Genomic DNA, 17181 nt, shown 5'->3' with positions numbered 1-17181 from the left:
CACGCGAGCCTGACAGCACGTGTACGCGCAGTACGTGCGCTCGCTCCGCTAAGAGCCGAGTCAGCTAAAAACTCTAGGGGGCGGGGAGAAACGTGCACTAGAAACACTCCCGGACACGACGTGCACACCCCGCCGCGCACGCCGTCCTGTGCATCGCATGCACAATAGAGGCTAAAGATGCTACAGCTAGCTACGGGGCGGGGGACTAAACCAGGGGTCCCCAACTTTTATTTTTTTTGCACCAGGCACGGGTTGAATAATAAATTGATAACAAATACAGCAACAACGAACAAAAAAAACTGCTTGAAAATTACGAATTGATTGAGAATGAAGAAACCTTTTATGAAAAATATTTTGGTGCACCCAAAATGGAGATGGCCTAAAAACTGATTAAAAAAAAAATATATATATACATATATGTACGTATGTATGTGTGGGATAAAAATCACAAGACTACTTTATCTCCACAGAACTGTTTCATGAGGGGTTCCCTCAATAATCAGGAGATTTTAATGGAAGTATTCGCATACCACGGTTTATATAGACCACAGGGCGGGTAGGTACACGCAGGCGTACACTTCCCCAAAGGCAACACCCTAAGAAAGGTATTCAACAAGAACAGCATTGAATTGAGCTACAGCTGTATGAATAACATACAACAAATTATTTCAAATCACAATAAACAATTGCAAAAGGGCCGTCTGCCCCTAGACAGAACGACTGTAACTGCCGCAAAAAACCTGATTGCCCTCTCGACGGGGGGTGCTTACAAAAATCAGTCGTTTACCAAACGAAGGTAACGTGCATGGACATTAACACGTCCGACACGTACGTAGGATTAACCGAGGGGGGAGTTCAAAACCAGATGGAACAATCCCCAGGCTTCTTTTAGGAATCAAAACCTGCGGAATACTACAGAACTCAGCAAGCACATTTGGAACCTCAAAGACAATAATGTTGAATATTCAATAACATGGCAAATTCTTGCATCCAGCACACCTTACAACAGTGGTAATAAAAGATGCAACCTATGCTTGAAAGAGAAACTGTTCATTATATATCATCCAGATCTATCATCCCTCAACAAGCGCAGTGAAATTGTATCAACATGCCGTCACAGAAGGAGACACCTCCTAGGTAACACATGAGCCAATCACCACGCCCCTACGCCTGCCTGTACCCACCCGCCCTGTACCCTATAAAAACCGTGGTATGTGAATGCTTCCATTAAAATCTCCTGATGATTGAGGGAATCCCTCATGAAACAGTTCTGTAGAGATGAAGTAGTCTTGTGATTTTTTTTTTCCCACACATACATATATTGCGCTCTACCACGGTATCGAGCACTATTCTCTGGATAATCTAATCAATACATATGTATATATATATATATATATATATATATATATATATATATATTATTACAAATGGCAACTTATTATCAGGAGTTTTATTACACAAACAAGATTATTGCTAGTGCAGGGCAGGGGTGTGCAAAATGCAGCCCGGGGGCCACTTACTGCCGTCAGTTAATTTTTTTACCGGCCCGCGACCCATTCTAAAACTAATACTAATTAATAATATTAATTTAAACTACTACTATTACAAAAAAAAAAACAATCAAGTGGAAAAAAAACGTAAGAAAATGTTGCATAATTTACACTAATATAATCGACGGATAGATCTGAAATCAATCCAGAGATTTAAGGATTGAAAGTAAAAATTCTTAAAAACTTATTTTTAAGAATTTTGTGAGTGGGGGCCTTTTGGATCCCCGAGACCTTTAGTGTGTTTTTTATTACTGTTATTGTTCAGAAATATTGAGTGAAATATTAAATCAAAAGCAATGTTGTTTTTACTATAATAAATATATTATCATTATAATTATTGACCTGTTATGGGGAAAATATTGCCATAACAGAGTTTTATTTAAAAAAGAAAAAAAAAGGGGGCATAACATATAAAAATAAAATAAAAAAGTATTGCAATGGATAGATGTGAAGTTAATGTATAGATATTTAAGTGTTGAAAGTAAAAAAATGTAAATTGCATCACCTATTTTTAACACTTTAGTGACTGAGTCCATTTTGGGTCCCTGTGACCTTTAAAGGCCTACTGAAATGAGATTTTCTTATTTAAACGGGGATGGCAGGTCCATTCTATGTGTCATACTTGATCATTTTGCGATATTGCCATATTTTTGCTGAAAGGATTTAGTAGAGAACATCGACGATAAAGTTCACAACTTTTGGATCCATGTTGGCTTTACTGCTCTGATCCATAGGAAAGTTTCACCTCCGGGAATTTTAAACAAGGAATCACCCTGTGTTTGTGTGGCTAAAGGCTAAAGCTTCCCAACTCCATCTTTCTACTTTGACTTTTCCATTATTAATTGAACAAATTGCAAAAGCTTCAGCAACACAGATGTCCAAAATACTGTGTAATTATGTGGTTAAAGCAGACGACTTTTAGCTGTGTGTGTGTGCGCAGCGCTAATATTTCCTAACAGTCCGTGACGTCACGCGTACACGTCAGCATTCCGCGACGTTTTCAACAAGAAACTCCCAGGATATTCCATCATCCATCCATCTTCTTCCGCTTATTCGAGGTCGGGTCGCGGGGGCAACTGCCTAAGCAGGGAAACCCAGACTTCCCTCTCCCCAGCCACTTCGTCTCACTCTTCCCGGGGGATCCGGAGGCGTTCCCAGGCCAGCCGGGAGACATAGTCTTCCCAACGTGTCCTGGGTCTTCCCCGTGGCCTCCTACCGGTTGGACGTGCCCTAAACACCTCCCTAGGGAGGCGTTCGGGGGGCATCCTGACCAGATGCCCGAACCACCTCATCTGGCTCCTCTCGATGTGGAGGAGCAGCGGCTTTACTTTGAGTTCCTCTCGGATGGCAGAGCTTCTCACCCTATCTCTAAGGGAGAGCGTAGGAAACTAAATTCAGCTGCTTGTACCCGTGATCTTATCCTTTCGGTCATGACCCAAAGCTCATGACCATAGGTGAGGATGGGAACGTAGATCGACCGGTAAATTGAGAGCTTTGCCTTCCGGCTCAGCTCCTTCTTCACCACAACGGATCGATACAACGTCCGCATTACTGAAGACGCCGCACCGATCCGCCTGTCGATCTCACGATCCACTCTTCCCCCACTCGTGAACAAGACTCCTAGGTACTTGAACTCCTCCACTTGGGGCAGAGTCTCCTCCCCAACCCGGAGATGGCATTCCACCCTTTTCCGGGCGAGAACCATGGAGGTGCTGATTCTCATTCCGGTCGCTTCACACTCGGCTGGAGGATATTTAAAATTGCAATTTAGTCAACTAAAAAGGCCGTATCGGCATGTGTTGCAATGTTAATATTTCATCATTGATATATAAACTATCAGACTGTGTGGTCGGTAGTAGTGGGTTTCAGTAGGCCTTTAAAATTGAAGGGAGCTCTAAAAAATTAAAGTCCGGGCACCCCTGATCTGGTGTGATTGAATGTACCGGGGCCGGTGGTTGGGGACCCCTGGACTAAACTACCTGCTTAGTCTCTAAAACGCTAGCGAACAGTTGGATGGCATGCTCCCCAAGTGGACGCTACGTGGACAGGAAGACCGTGCCTTTAATACAAACGTGACAAAAAGTCTTGGTGGTGAAAAAAAAGACCAAAAAGTTGTGCTTTTCAGGAGAGCGGCGGCCGTGACGGTGAAGGCGGGGCCCTCAGGGTCCAAAGGGCCTGGAAGAATGGTACTGGCTGGGCACTTTGGGCTTGATGCCCCTGCTGTTGTAGTAGTCCACCACCTGGTGGGGCACCTCCGCCAGCACGCTCTTCGCTAGTGCCGCCGGGGACGCCTGACAGCCGCGAGACAGGAAACAAGAGTCAAACTTCCTTTGTAAGCATCAACCATCCTTCTCATCATCCACATGACATTCTCATCACTATTTCATTCTTCACATCACTTTCAATGTTCTATTCAATCTCACCATCTTCAGCATAAATTTTTATCCTCATTATTGGGGCAGTATAGCTCGGTTGGTAGAGCGGCCGTGCCAGCAACTTGAGGGTTGCAGGTTCGATTCCCGTTTCCGCCATCCTAGTCACTGCCGTTGTGTCCTTGGGCAAGACACTTTACCCACCTGCTCCCAGTGCCACCCACACTGCTTTAAATGTAACTTAAATATTGGGTGTCACTATGTAAAGCGCTTTGCGTCACTAGAGAAAAGCGCTATATAAATATAATTCACATTATTGTAACCATCCTCAACACCAACATTCTCATCCTCCTCTACAAGCTGGTCTCGCTTTGCTCAAAATTTTTAATTCTAAGAGAGACAAAACTCAAATAGAATTTGAAAATCCAAGAAAATATTTTAAAGACTTGGTCTTCACTTGTTTAGATAAATTCATTAATTTTTTTACTTTGCTTCTTATAACTTTCAGAAAGACAATTTTAGAGAAAAAAATACAACCTTAAAAATGATTTTAGGATTTTTAAACACATGTACCTTTTTACCTTTTAAATTCCTTCCTCTTCTTTCCTGACAATTTAAATCAATGTTCAAGTACATTTCTTTTTTTTATTGTAAATAATAATAAATACATTTTAATTTAATTCTTCATTTTAGCTTCTGTTTTTTTCGACAAAGAATATTTGTGAAATATTTCTTCAAACTTTTTATGATTAAAATTCCCCCAAAAATGATTCTGGCAAATTTAGAAAATCTTTAGAATCAAATTTAAATCTTATTTCAAAGTCTTTTGAATTTCTTTCAAATTTTTTGTTCTGGAAAATCTAGAAGAAATAATGATTTGTCTTTGTTAGAAATATAGATTGGTCCAATTTGTTATATATTCTCACAAAATGCAGATTGGATTTTAACCTATTTAAAACATGTCATTAAAATTCTAAAATTAATCTTAATCAGGAAAAAATATTAATAATGTTCCATAAATTGGGGACATCTCTGCGCTGCTGATCCGCCTCCGCTTGGGATGGTTTCCTGCTGGCTCCGCTGTGAACGGGACTCTCGCTGCTGTGTTGGATCCGCTTTGGACTGGACTCTCGCGACTGTGTTGGATCCATTATAGATTGAACTTTCACAGTATCATGTTAGACCCGCTCGACATCCATTGCTTTCCTCCTCTCCAAGGTTCTCATAGTCATCATTGTCACCGACGTCCCACTGGGTGTGAGTTTTCCTTGCCCTTATGTGGGCCTACCGAGGATGTCGTAGTGGTTTGTGCAGCCCTTTGAGACACTAGTGATTTAGGGCTATATAAGTAAACATTGATTGATTGATTGATAAATTATTTTTTTAATTTTTTCAAAAAGATTAGAATTAGGTAGTTGTTCTCTTCTTTTTTTCTGTTGAGTTTTGAATTTCAAATAGTCAAAATTGAAGATAAACTACGTTTCAAAATTAAATTTTCTTTTTTTCCCGTTTTCTCCCCTTTTAAACCGTTCAATTAGGTGTTTTTTTCATCATTTATTCTCTACAAAAAACCTTCCGTAAAAGAAAAAAATGTACGACGGAATGACAGACAGAAATACCCATTTTTTATATATATATATTTTTTATATATATATATATATATATATATATATATATATATATATATATATAGATGTGAAGTGAAGTGAATTATATTTATATAGCACATTTCTCTAGTGACTCAAAGCACTTTACATATCTAAGTTATATTTAAAGCAGTGTGGGTGGCACCGGGAGCAGCTGGGTAAAGTGACTTGCCCAAAGACACGACGGTAGTGACTAGGATGGCGGAAGCGGGGATCGAACCTGGAACCCTCAAGTTGCTGGCAAGGCAGCTCTACCAACCGAGCTATACCGGAGAAATAGTTGCACAAGTAGCTATGAAAAACACTAAAATTGCACTCTTTTTTTAAAGGCATTTTCCTTATCGTTTACAATCATAATGCACACTCTTGGCATTCTCTCCATGGGCTTCGAGCACACCTGTGAAGTGAAAACCGTCCCAGGCGACCACCTCCCGAAACTACTGTCGGTTGCGGCAAATTCTAATGCTTTGTCGTAGTTTGTAGCGTAAAAACTCACGAGTTTAGACACAACCAAGCAATTTTGTTTCGGATAGAAATAGAAAAGAATAATTTAAAGATACAGTACAGGTTTTTATCGATTTTATCGGACAACCTTTGCCAGCGCTGTCAGTTTTTGTCGCTGTAAAATTAGTTCGACAAAATGTATTCCTTACAAAATAATCTGGATTTTTAAGAAATATATGTTGAATATTTTCAACGTTGTTTAAGCATTTTTAAAAGGATGACGGACAACTACAAGATCGGTTTTGGCAAATTCTAATGTTTTGAGGTTTGTAGCGTAAAAATTCACAAGTTTAGACAAAACATTGAAACCGGGACAAGGTTGCATGAAAACAAAAAGTCCAAAAGAAGTAATGATACAAGAAGTACAGTCTTTGTTACAAAAAAGTCGGAATTTGAAATATTGTGACCATTAAGTCGTAATGTGCATATTTTTATTGAGTTTGTCGGACAAATTTCGTTGTAACATCAGGCTGCGTTATCGAACAAATGCATATGATACTTGCAAAATAATTTCCACTTTTAGGAAACATGTGTTGAATCTTTCCATCTTTGCTTAAACATCATGAAAGCATGACGGAAAGCTAGATCGGTTGTGGCGATTTTTTATGTTTTATCGTAGTTTGTAGCGTAAGAATTCACAAGTTTAAACAAAACAGTTAAATCAGGACAAGATTGTATGGAAACAAAAAGTCCAAAAGAAGTAATAATACAAGAAGTACAGTCTTTGTTACAAAAAAGTCGGAATTTGAAATATTGTGACCATTAAGTCGTAATGTGCATATTTTTATTGAGTTTGTCGGACACATTTCGTTGTAACATCAGGCTGCGTTATCGAACAAATGCATATGCTACTTGCAAAATAATTTCCACTTTTAGGAAACGTGTTGAATCTTTCCATCTTTGCTTAAACATCATGAAAGCATGACGGAAAGCTAGATCGGTTGTGGCGATTTTTTATGTTTTATCGTAGTTTGTAGCGTAAATATTCACAAGTTTAAACAAAAAAGTTAAATCAGGACAAGATTGTATGGAAATAAAAAGTCCAAAAGAAGTAATAATACAAGAAGTACAGTCTTTGTTACAAAAAAGTCGGAATTTGAAATATTGTGACCATTAAGTCGTAATGTGCATATTTTTATTGAGTTTGTCGGACAAATTTCGTTGTAACATCAGGCTGCGTTATCGAACAAATGCATATGCTGCTTGCAAAATAATTTCCACTTTTAGGAAACACGTGTTGAATCTTTCCATCTTTGCTTAAACATCATGAAAGCATGACGGAAAGCTAGATCGGTTGTGGCGATTTTTTATGTTTTATCGTAGTTTGTAGCGTAAGAATTCACAAGTTTAAACAAAACAGTTAAATCAGGACAAGATTGTATGGAAACAAAAAGTCAAAAAGAAGTAATAATACCAGGAGTACAGTCTTTGTTACAAAAAAGTCGGAATTTGAAATATTGTAAAAATGAAGTCGTAATGTTCATGTTTTTATCGGACAGATGCATGTAGATTTATTTATTAAAGGTAAATTGAGCAAATTGACTATTTCTGGCAATTTATTTAAGTGTGTATCAAACTGGTAGCCCTTGGCATTAATCAGTACCCAAGAAGTAGCTCTTGGTTTCAAAAAGGTTGGTGACCCCTGGTCTACATCATTGCCATCCTTATCATCATCATTTTCATCCTCATGCTCACTTTCGTCTTCTGATTCATCCTAAACATTATCATCGTCAGCATCCCAATCGTCATCATTTTTATCCTCATCATTATTTGAATCATCATCCTCAACATCATTGTCATAATTCTCATCGTTGTCATATCATAATCTTCATCACCTCTGTCATACCATGCTTATTGTCATCATCATTATTATTCTTTTCGTCAGCATTGTAATCCTACAAATCATTCTTATCCTCATTATCATTCTCATCATTATTTAACTATTTTAATCTTCCTCCTCATTCAAAAGCTCATTACCTCTGCGATCGGTCAGTTTTATTATTCTAATCATTATCATCGTCCTCCTCTTCATCGTCATCATCTTTATCATTTTCATCTTCATAGTTCCTCTTATCATCCTCAACACCACCATTCTCATCCTTATCATCACATTGGGTTTTTCCAATCATCCTAAAAGTTATCATTTTCATCCTCATCATTATTTGAATCATTCTCAACACCATCATTCTCATCGTTATCATTTTAATCATCACTTTTGTGCTTATAATCATCCATCCATCCATCCATCATCTTCCGCTTATCCGAGGTCGGGTAGCGGGGGCAACAGCCTAAGTAGGGAAGCCCAGACTTCCCTCTCCCCAGCCACTTTGTCTAGCTCTTCCCGGGGGATCCCGAGGCGTTCCCAGGCCAGCCGGGAGACATAGTCTTCCCAACGTGTCCTGGGTCTTCCCCGTGGCCTCCTACCGGTTGGACGTGCCCTAAACACCTCCCTAGGGAGGCGTTCGGGTGGCATCCTGACCAGATGCCCGAACCACCTCATCTGGCTCCTCTCGATGTGAAGGAGCAGCGGCTTTACTTTGAGCTCCTCTCGGATGGCAGAGCTTCTCACCCTATCTCTAAGGGAGAGCCCCGCCACACGGCGGAGGAAACTCTTTTCGGCCGCTTGTACCCGTGATCTTATCCTTTCAGTCATGACCCAAAGCTCATGACCATAGGTGAGGATGGGAACGTAGATCGACCGGTAAATTGAGAGCTTTGCCTTCCGGCTCAGCTCCTTCTTCACCACAACGGATCGGTACAACGTCCGCATTGCTGAAGACGCCGCACCGATCCGCCTGTCGATCTCACGATCCACTCTTCCCTCACTCGTGAACAAGACTCCTAGGTACTTGAACTCCTCCAGTTGGGGCAGGGTCTCCTCCCCAATCAGCATTCTCCTCATGAGCATTGTTGCATCATCATTCTCATCCTCATCATTATTCCTCAACACCATTGGCATCCTTCCAATCCTCCCTCTCATCCTCATCACGTTTGTCATTCTAATCCTCCAAAAGATTCTAAGTGCCAGGATCCTAATCGTTGACACTTTCATCCTCATGTTATTTAAATCATCATCATTCTAATCATCTTGAACATCATCAGTCTCATTGTCACTTATATCAATCTAATCATCTCATGCTCATCATCATCCTTATTAGTCTCATCATCATTTTAATCCTACTCATCATTCCCACATCATTTACATCACTACTTATTTATTTTTCTCACCCTCCTCACTCACCTTTTCATTCTCCGTGATCTGACCCTTTCATTTTTCTTATCTTTCTCAACATCCTCATTCCATCATTCTAATCATCTTCAACAGCATTGTCACTGTCGTCATTATTGTCCTTATAATCATCATTGTCACTTTTGTCATTCTTATCATCCTAAACATTATCATTGTCAGCACCCTAATTATTATCATTTGCATTATCATCTGTATTTAAATCATCATCATTCTAATGATTCTCAACATTATTGTCATCCTTTTCATCCATCTTATCATTATCATTTCATCATTATCATTATAATCATATCATGCACGTCATTATTATTTTCATCCTACTCCCTGCCAAACTGCTTCATGCTGGTTATAGCGCGGGAAGTTAATTGGAACGGCGAGGGGTGGGTCGAAGAGAAAGAGGAAAAAAATCAATAAGTGGGGGAAAAAGAACAGGAAAAAAGAAGATGAAGATGAAAACAAAGAGAGAAAATGAAGAAGAAAAGGAAGAGGGAAAACTAAAAGAGGAAAAAGAAGATGAAGAAGAGGAAAAAAAGAAGAGGAAAAATGAAGGAATAAGAAAAGAAAAAAGGAAGAAGAAAAGGGAAAGCATAAGAAAAAGAAGAAGAGGGAAAGGGAGGAAGAAGAGAAAAAAAGAAAGAGGAAAAAATGGAAGAAGAGGAAAAAGAAGAAGAAAAGGAAGATAATTAGGAGAAAGAACAAGAAGAGGAAAAGGATGAAGTAGAAGAAGATTGAAAGGAAGAGGGATAAAGGAGGAAGAATAAGAAGAACAAAAGGAACAGGAAGAAAAGGGAGAAGGAGGAAGAAGAAGAACAAAAGGAAGAGGAAAAATAGCAAAAAGAAGAGGAAGAAGAAGAAAAAAGGAGAAGAGGAAGAAGGAAAAGAATTAAGAAAAAGGAGAAAAGAAAGAAGGAGAAGTAGAAGAGGAAAACAAAGAAGAGAAAGATGAAGAGGGAGGAGAAAGGTATGATGAAGACAAAGAGGAGAAAGAATAAGAAAAAGAAGAGGATGAAGAAGAAGACGATGTAAAGGAAGAGGGAGAAGGAGGAAGAAGAAGAAGAACAAAAGGAAGAGGGAGAAGGAGGAAGAAGAAGAACAAAAGGAAGAGGAAAAACAACAAAAAGAAGATGAGAAAGAAGAAGAGGAAAAACAAAAAAGGAGAAGAGGAAGAAAAAAAAGAATGTAGAAAAAGGAGAAGAGAAAGAAGGAGAAGTAGAAGAGGAAAACAAAGAATAGAAAGATGAAGAGGGAGGAGAAAGGTAAGATGAAGATAAAGAGGAAGAAGAAAGGAAAGGAGGAGGAGAAAGAACAAGAAGGGGATGAAGAAGAAGACGATGGAAATGAAGAGGGAGAAAGAGGAAGAATAAGAAGAACAAAAGGAAGGGGGAGAAGGAGGAAGAAGAAAAGGAGAAGAAGAAGAAGGAGAAGAAAAAAATGGAGAAGAGGAAGAAGGAAAAGGAGGAAGAATAAGAAGAACAAAAGGAAGATGGAGATGGAGGAAGAAGAAGAAGACAAAAGGAGAAGAGGGAGAAGAAAAAAGAGGAAGAAGAAAAAGAACAAAGAAAAAGGAGAAGAGGAAGAAGAAAGGGAAGATGAAGATAAAGAGGAGAAGGAGGAGAAGAAAAGAGTGTGTGTGTGCGCTGACTCACATGCTTGAAGTTGCGGAAAGGGACAAACTGCACGATGTCTCTGAAGACAGGTTCTCCTCTGGGCGAGCGCAGGATGCCATCATCCCCGTCCAGCATCTGCATGTCACTGAAGTCGGCGTTGCCCACGCCCACCATGATGACGGACATGGGCAGGTGTGACGCCTGCACGATGGCCTCCCTGGTGTCCGCCATGTCCGTGATCACGCCGTCGGTGAGGATGAGCAGGATGAAGTATTGCTGCCGGCACACATGCACGCTCACTACCACCACCAACACCACCACCACCACCACCACCCGGGTCCTACCATGGCCTCCTTGGTGTGCACTTCCTGCGAGGCCGAGTGCGCCACCTTGTGGATGATGGGAGCGATGTTGGTGGGCCCGTACAGCTGCAGCTTGGGAAGGCAGGCCTGGTAGGCTTCCACCACGCCCTGGATACCTGGACACACCATCAGCACTCGCCATCAGGTCTTCATGCAGGACCTGCTCCTACTCAGACCACTTTTACTTTCTCATCATTCTCATAATGATCCTTTTCATCCTTATAATCCTCACCATCATCATCATCATCATCATCACGCCCTGGATACCTGGACACACCATCAGCACCCACCATCTGGTCTTCATGCAGGACCTGCTCCTACTCAGACCACTTTTACTTTCTCATCATTCTCATAAGGGTCCTTTTCATCCTTATAATCCTCATCAACCTCATCATCATCATCATCACGCCCTGGATACCTGGACATAACATCAGCAGTCCCCATCCTGTCCTCATGCAGGACCTGCTCCTACTCATACCACTTTTACTTTCTCATCATTCTCATAATGGTCCTTTTCATCCTTTTAATCCTCATCATCATCATCATCATCATCATCACGCCCTGGATACCTGGACACACCATCAGCACTCACCATCTGGTCTTCATGCAGGACCTGCTCCTACTCAGACCACTTTTACTTTCTCATCATTCTCATCATCTTCATAATGGTCATTTTCATCCTTATAATCCTCATCATCATCACTATCATCAGGCTCATCATCAACCTCCTCATCATCGTCAACCTTATCATTATTCCTATCATTATGATTATGAACCACCTCATGATTCTCATCATCTTCATGACGGTCATTTCATCCTTACAATCCTTCTCATCATCTTCACTATCGTCCGGATCGTCATCAAACTCATCATTCTCATCAATAACCTCATTATCATCATCTTTATCATCCTAATAATGACTATGAAGTTCATTCTATTCTATTCTATCCTAATCATTCTCATCTTCATCAGCTACACAAATCTAGTCCAACATTAAGTTTACGACCATCATCAACCTAATTATTTTTGATCATCTTTTTCATCCTCATTGTCACCCTCCCTCTCATCCTATTCATCGTCCCCACATCATTCTCATCCTCATTGTAATCCTCATCACTATTTCATTATTTCCGCCCTCCTTCATTACGTTCCTCAATATCACCCTTCTCATCATTATCATTATTTTCTAGTCGTCCTAACATTCTCATCCTCATTATCACTTTTGTCATTCTAATCATCCTACACATTATCAGTATCAGAATCGTAATCATTATCATTTCCATTCTCATCATTGTTTAAATCATCAATATTCTAATCTTGGTCAACATCATTGTCATCATTATCATCTCATTATTCTTATTTTCAACTTTTTTTATTCTAATCATCTCATGCTCAGCATCATCATCATTATTGTCATCATTATTTTCCTCCTACTCATCATCCCCCCTATCATTCTCATCCTCAGTTACACAAACCTAATCTAATAATTATTATCATCATCAACCTAATTATCCTTATCCTCCTTTTAATCTTCAAATGTCACATTCCTATAATTTTCATCATCATTCTCATGCTCATGGTCATCATCACTGTCATCATCCTCATCCTCAACATTTTTGTCTTCCTTATAATCATTCTCATCAATCTCATTTTCATCATTATTAAATCTTCATTCTCATCCTTATGATCACTTTCGTCATTCCAATCATCCTACACATGTCATTTTCATCCTCATCGTTATGTAAATTATCATCATTCTAATCATCGCCAACATAATTGTCATCCTTTTAATCATTCTCATCATCATCATCTCATTAGTCCTATTATCACCTTTGTCATTTTAATTATCTCATGCCTATTATCATAATCACATCAGGGCGTTCAATCCAAGTCGGCTTCATCAGTTTGTGCTCATAGACTTAGATTGGTCAGATCTAGTCTGGATCCAGTCTAGGGGACTAGATCTGACCAATCTAGATCTACACTAGTCTAGACCTGAGATGACAAAGACCTGGATGGATGAGAACCTTCATAGGTATCATCATAATCATTGTTATTCTCACCATCATCATACTCATCTCTCCTCCATCATTGTTATCATCATCTTCTACACCATCATCCTCATCATTTTTCTAATCCTCCTCAACACCACCATTCCTCATTCTCATCATCATTCTCATCTCCATTTTATTTAATCCTCCTCCTCATTCACAACCTTATTATTCTCCGTGATCCATCACTCACATTATTGTAATCTTCCTCAACATCATTGTCATCCTTATAAACGTCCTTCTCATCATTAATGATTAATGATCATTGTCATCCTTATAAACGTCATTCTCATCATTAATGATTAATGATCATTGTCATCCTTATAAACGTCATTCTCATCATTAATGAACCATCGTTCTCGTCCTCATCATCACCTTTGTCATTCTACTCTGACACTTTCATTATTTTAATCATCCTCAACAATCATCGCCGTCCTCATTGTCATCATCTTCATCATTCTAATCATCATCCTTATATTCATCATTATTGTTTTGATCATTATCGCATTATCATTTTAGTCCTCATTATCATATTTGTCATTCCAATCATCCTAAACCTAAACATTATCATGATGAGCATCTTAACCATTATCATTTTCATCCTCATCAGTATTTAAATCATCCTCAACACCATCATTCTCATCATTCTCATCATCATCAACATTTTAATCCTTTTCGTCGTTATTATATCATCATTCTCATTATGACTTCCGTCGCTCCAGTGTAATCATTATTATCCTCATCATTATCATTTTCTTTCAATCAACGTCCCGACATCATTCTTACCCTCATCCTCATTTTCATTCTCATTATTAGTCTAATTATTCTAATCAGTCTCCACATCATTGTAATTCTTATAACAAAATTCTCATTCTCCTGCTTATTGCATTATCATTCCCATCCTCATTATCATTTTCGTCATTCTAATTATTGTAAGTTTCGTCATCATTATAATCATGGCCAACATCATTGTTTTCATCATTATTGCATCATCAAACTCATTTGAATTTTTCTCATTTTAATCACTCTTAACATTGTCATTGTCAACATCCCAATATTATCTTTTTTATCATCATTATTTAAATCTTCATCATTATAATCATCCTCAACATCATTCTCATTGTTTTCATCATTGTCATTTTCACTGTCGTCATTTTAATCATTCTAAATGTTATCATTGTCAGCATCCCAATCGTTATCGTTATTCTCAACACCGGCATTCTAATCATTATCATTATTCTAATCATCCCTTAACATCATTGTCATCATTCTTTATATGATCATTCTCATAATCACTTTTGTCATTGTAATTATCCTCAATAATATAATTTACATCTTCATCATAATTCTTTATCTTCATCATTATCCCCTTCGTCATTGTCATCCTCACCGCCGTTCTGATCATCTTCATCGTTCTCATCAATTTCATTCTCATTCTCAAAATGCGGCCTTTGTCACAAAAGCTCTTACCTGCACACTCAGGGTTGTCCTCGTTGAAATTCACCGCAAAGTCGTGTGAGACCTGGATGGGAGGGGTATAGACATGAATATGTAGATAGGACACGCCCCTTTGATATGCTTGCCAACGGCGAGGCTAAGCTAGTGGGGGCAAAGTATAATTTGAGGTAAAAATTATATATATATATATGTACATATGTACAGTATGTATACATGTCTATATATATATTTACAAATATATATGTGTGTATATATATATTTATAGATACAATATATATGTATAGATATATGTACATATATGTGCATATTAAAGTAAACAGCATGAAAATCGTTTGAGAAATGAGCAAGTTATATTTTATTTTGACTTTACGTCCATTGTCTTTATTGGGCATTTTGCCCCCACCAAGATGGCCGCCATGTAGGCAGGTCGCTAGTCTGGATGTTGTAAAGTGCAAGTAGAAGTGTACTCTCCTGCTCTGCAGGTCAAGTCGTTCATCATGTGATGCACGCTGCTGTCATGTCACACTTGACCAGCAGGGGTGTTGAGCCCCATTGCATGATGGGAAGGTGTGTCTGCGGGAACTTACCTGGTAGTCAGGTGGGATGCGAGCACCAAAGCCGAACGCCGGGAACATTTTGTCGCTGAAAGGAGAAAGACGAGTGTCAAGGAGTTCGTGAAGTGATGACTTCCTGACATGTGACCGCACGGCGCACCTGTCGTAATCCTGGCAGATCTCGCCGACCGCCACCAGCGCCTTCAGGTACTCGTTGGGTCGGTACGGGTGGATGTAGTGCAGTGAGCAGCTGTTGCGGGGGTCGCCGTTGGACGCCGTGAAGTCGATGGCGACCTGAAGTAAAGAACCAATCAGACGATGACTGAACTTTCTGGACTTGGACTTTTATTTTGAAAGGTCCTCCCCCTCAGTCAAAAGCAGTGACCTGGTTCTCCTGCAGCCTCACTAAAAGGGGAAGTGTGGGGGGGGGGGGGGGGGTGCGTTCTAACGACATTGAGGGTCCGTGGAAATAACTGGGCTACTCGGCCGGCCCGGGCGGCGGATGGGGTTGCCATGGTTACTGTATCCATGGCAACACCATCCGTACTGGGGGGGGGCAGGGTGACGGAATAAAAAGCAGGACGTTGACCTGGATGTGTGCTTACGGTAAACTGAATCTGGCATCCGCCCATGATGTAGTCTAGGAAGGAGTGCATCTTGATGATCTGTGGACATCATAAGAAGTCACATCATTAATTCGGTTGGAAACCAATCAAGTCGTTCACCAATATAGTGAGTGACCAGGATGCTGTCACATCATCTAAGGTAGACAATGGGAGTCACTCCCTACCTGGGAATGACCTCACTTCCTGTGTAACCCTCATCCCCCAACACACACAAGCACATGTTGGCATGGAGGCAAGAAGGATAATAGGATGAAAGTGAACAATGAAATAAGGAATTCTGCAAGTAAAAGAAGAAGTTAGGAGAAAATAAGAAAAGTGATAAATAAAAGAAGTAAAGAAATGTGGAAATACGGGAAGTGGAAAATAAGTACCAAGAAAGGGAAATGAGGAAGTTAGGAAAAGAAGACAAAAGAGAAGGAGGAATTAAGGAAATTAGGAAATAAGGGAAAGGAGAAAAAAAAAGTAAGAAATAAGGAAAGGAAAAAGTAAACAAAGGAGGAAATAGGGCAAAAGGGAAATAAGGAAAGTAGGGAAAAAAGACAAGAGGAAATAAGGAAAGGGAAAAGTAAAGAAAGGAAGACGGTTGTGAAAAAGGAGGAAATTAGGAAATAAGAGAAGGAAGAAATAAAAGAGGATGTAAGAAAAAAGGCAGAAAAAAGTGAAGTTGGGACTAAGTAGGAAGTTAGAGGAGGAAATGAGGAAAGCAGGAAATAAGACAACGAGTAAATAGATCAGTAAGTAAAAGAAGGAAATAAGAAATAAAAGAAGAAGTAAAGAAATGGGGAAATAAGGGAAGTGGGAAATAAGTACCAAGAAAGGGAAATGAGGAAGTTAGTAAAAGAATACAAAAGAGGAGGAGGAATTTAGGAAATTAGGAAGTAAGAAAAGGAGAAAAAAAGTAAGAAATAAGAAAAGGAAGAAGTAAACAAAGGAAGAAATAGGGCAAGAGGTAAATAAGGAAAGTAAGAAAAAAGACAAGAGGAAATTAGGAAAGGGAAAAGTAAAGAAAGGAAGCCGGTTGTGAAAAAGGAAGAAATTAGGTAATAAGAGAAGGAATAAATAAAAAAGGGAGTAACAAAAAGGCAGAAATAAGTGAAGTGTGGACAAAGTAGGAAGTAAGAGAAGGAGGAAAGAGCGAAATAAGAGAACAATTAAGTAAATTAGTAAGTAAAGGAAGGACATAAGAACAGTAAGAAATAAAAGA

General features: G+C 39.4%; 1 protein-coding gene across 1 annotated transcript in view; it reads right to left on the bottom strand.

The window, feature by feature from the left end:
• Window positions 1–2953: 2953 nt before the first annotated feature.
• The window catches only part of cpne4a (copine IVa), a 69432-nt gene continuing 55204 nt past the window's right edge, over window positions 2954–17181 (bottom strand). Inside the window, exons 9-15 of the mRNA XM_061881753.1 lie at window positions 15957–16016; window positions 15512–15645; window positions 15385–15439; window positions 14810–14861; window positions 11271–11404; window positions 10966–11202; window positions 2954–3841 (exon numbers count right to left, since the gene is read on the bottom strand). Of these exons, the coding sequence (XP_061737737.1) occupies window positions 3710–3841; window positions 10966–11202; window positions 11271–11404; window positions 14810–14861; window positions 15385–15439; window positions 15512–15645; window positions 15957–16016 (804 nt within the window). The 3' untranslated portion in view covers window positions 2954–3709. The remainder of the gene's footprint in view (window positions 3842–10965; window positions 11203–11270; window positions 11405–14809; window positions 14862–15384; window positions 15440–15511; window positions 15646–15956; window positions 16017–17181) is intronic.

Source organism: Nerophis ophidion, linkage group LG21 (assembly GCF_033978795.1).
Source record: "Nerophis ophidion isolate RoL-2023_Sa linkage group LG21, RoL_Noph_v1.0, whole genome shotgun sequence".
Lineage (NCBI taxonomy): Eukaryota > Metazoa > Chordata > Actinopteri > Syngnathiformes > Syngnathidae > Nerophis > Nerophis ophidion.
Note: the sequence above shows the minus strand (reverse complement) of the source record. Positions and strands in the feature narration are given on the sequence as shown.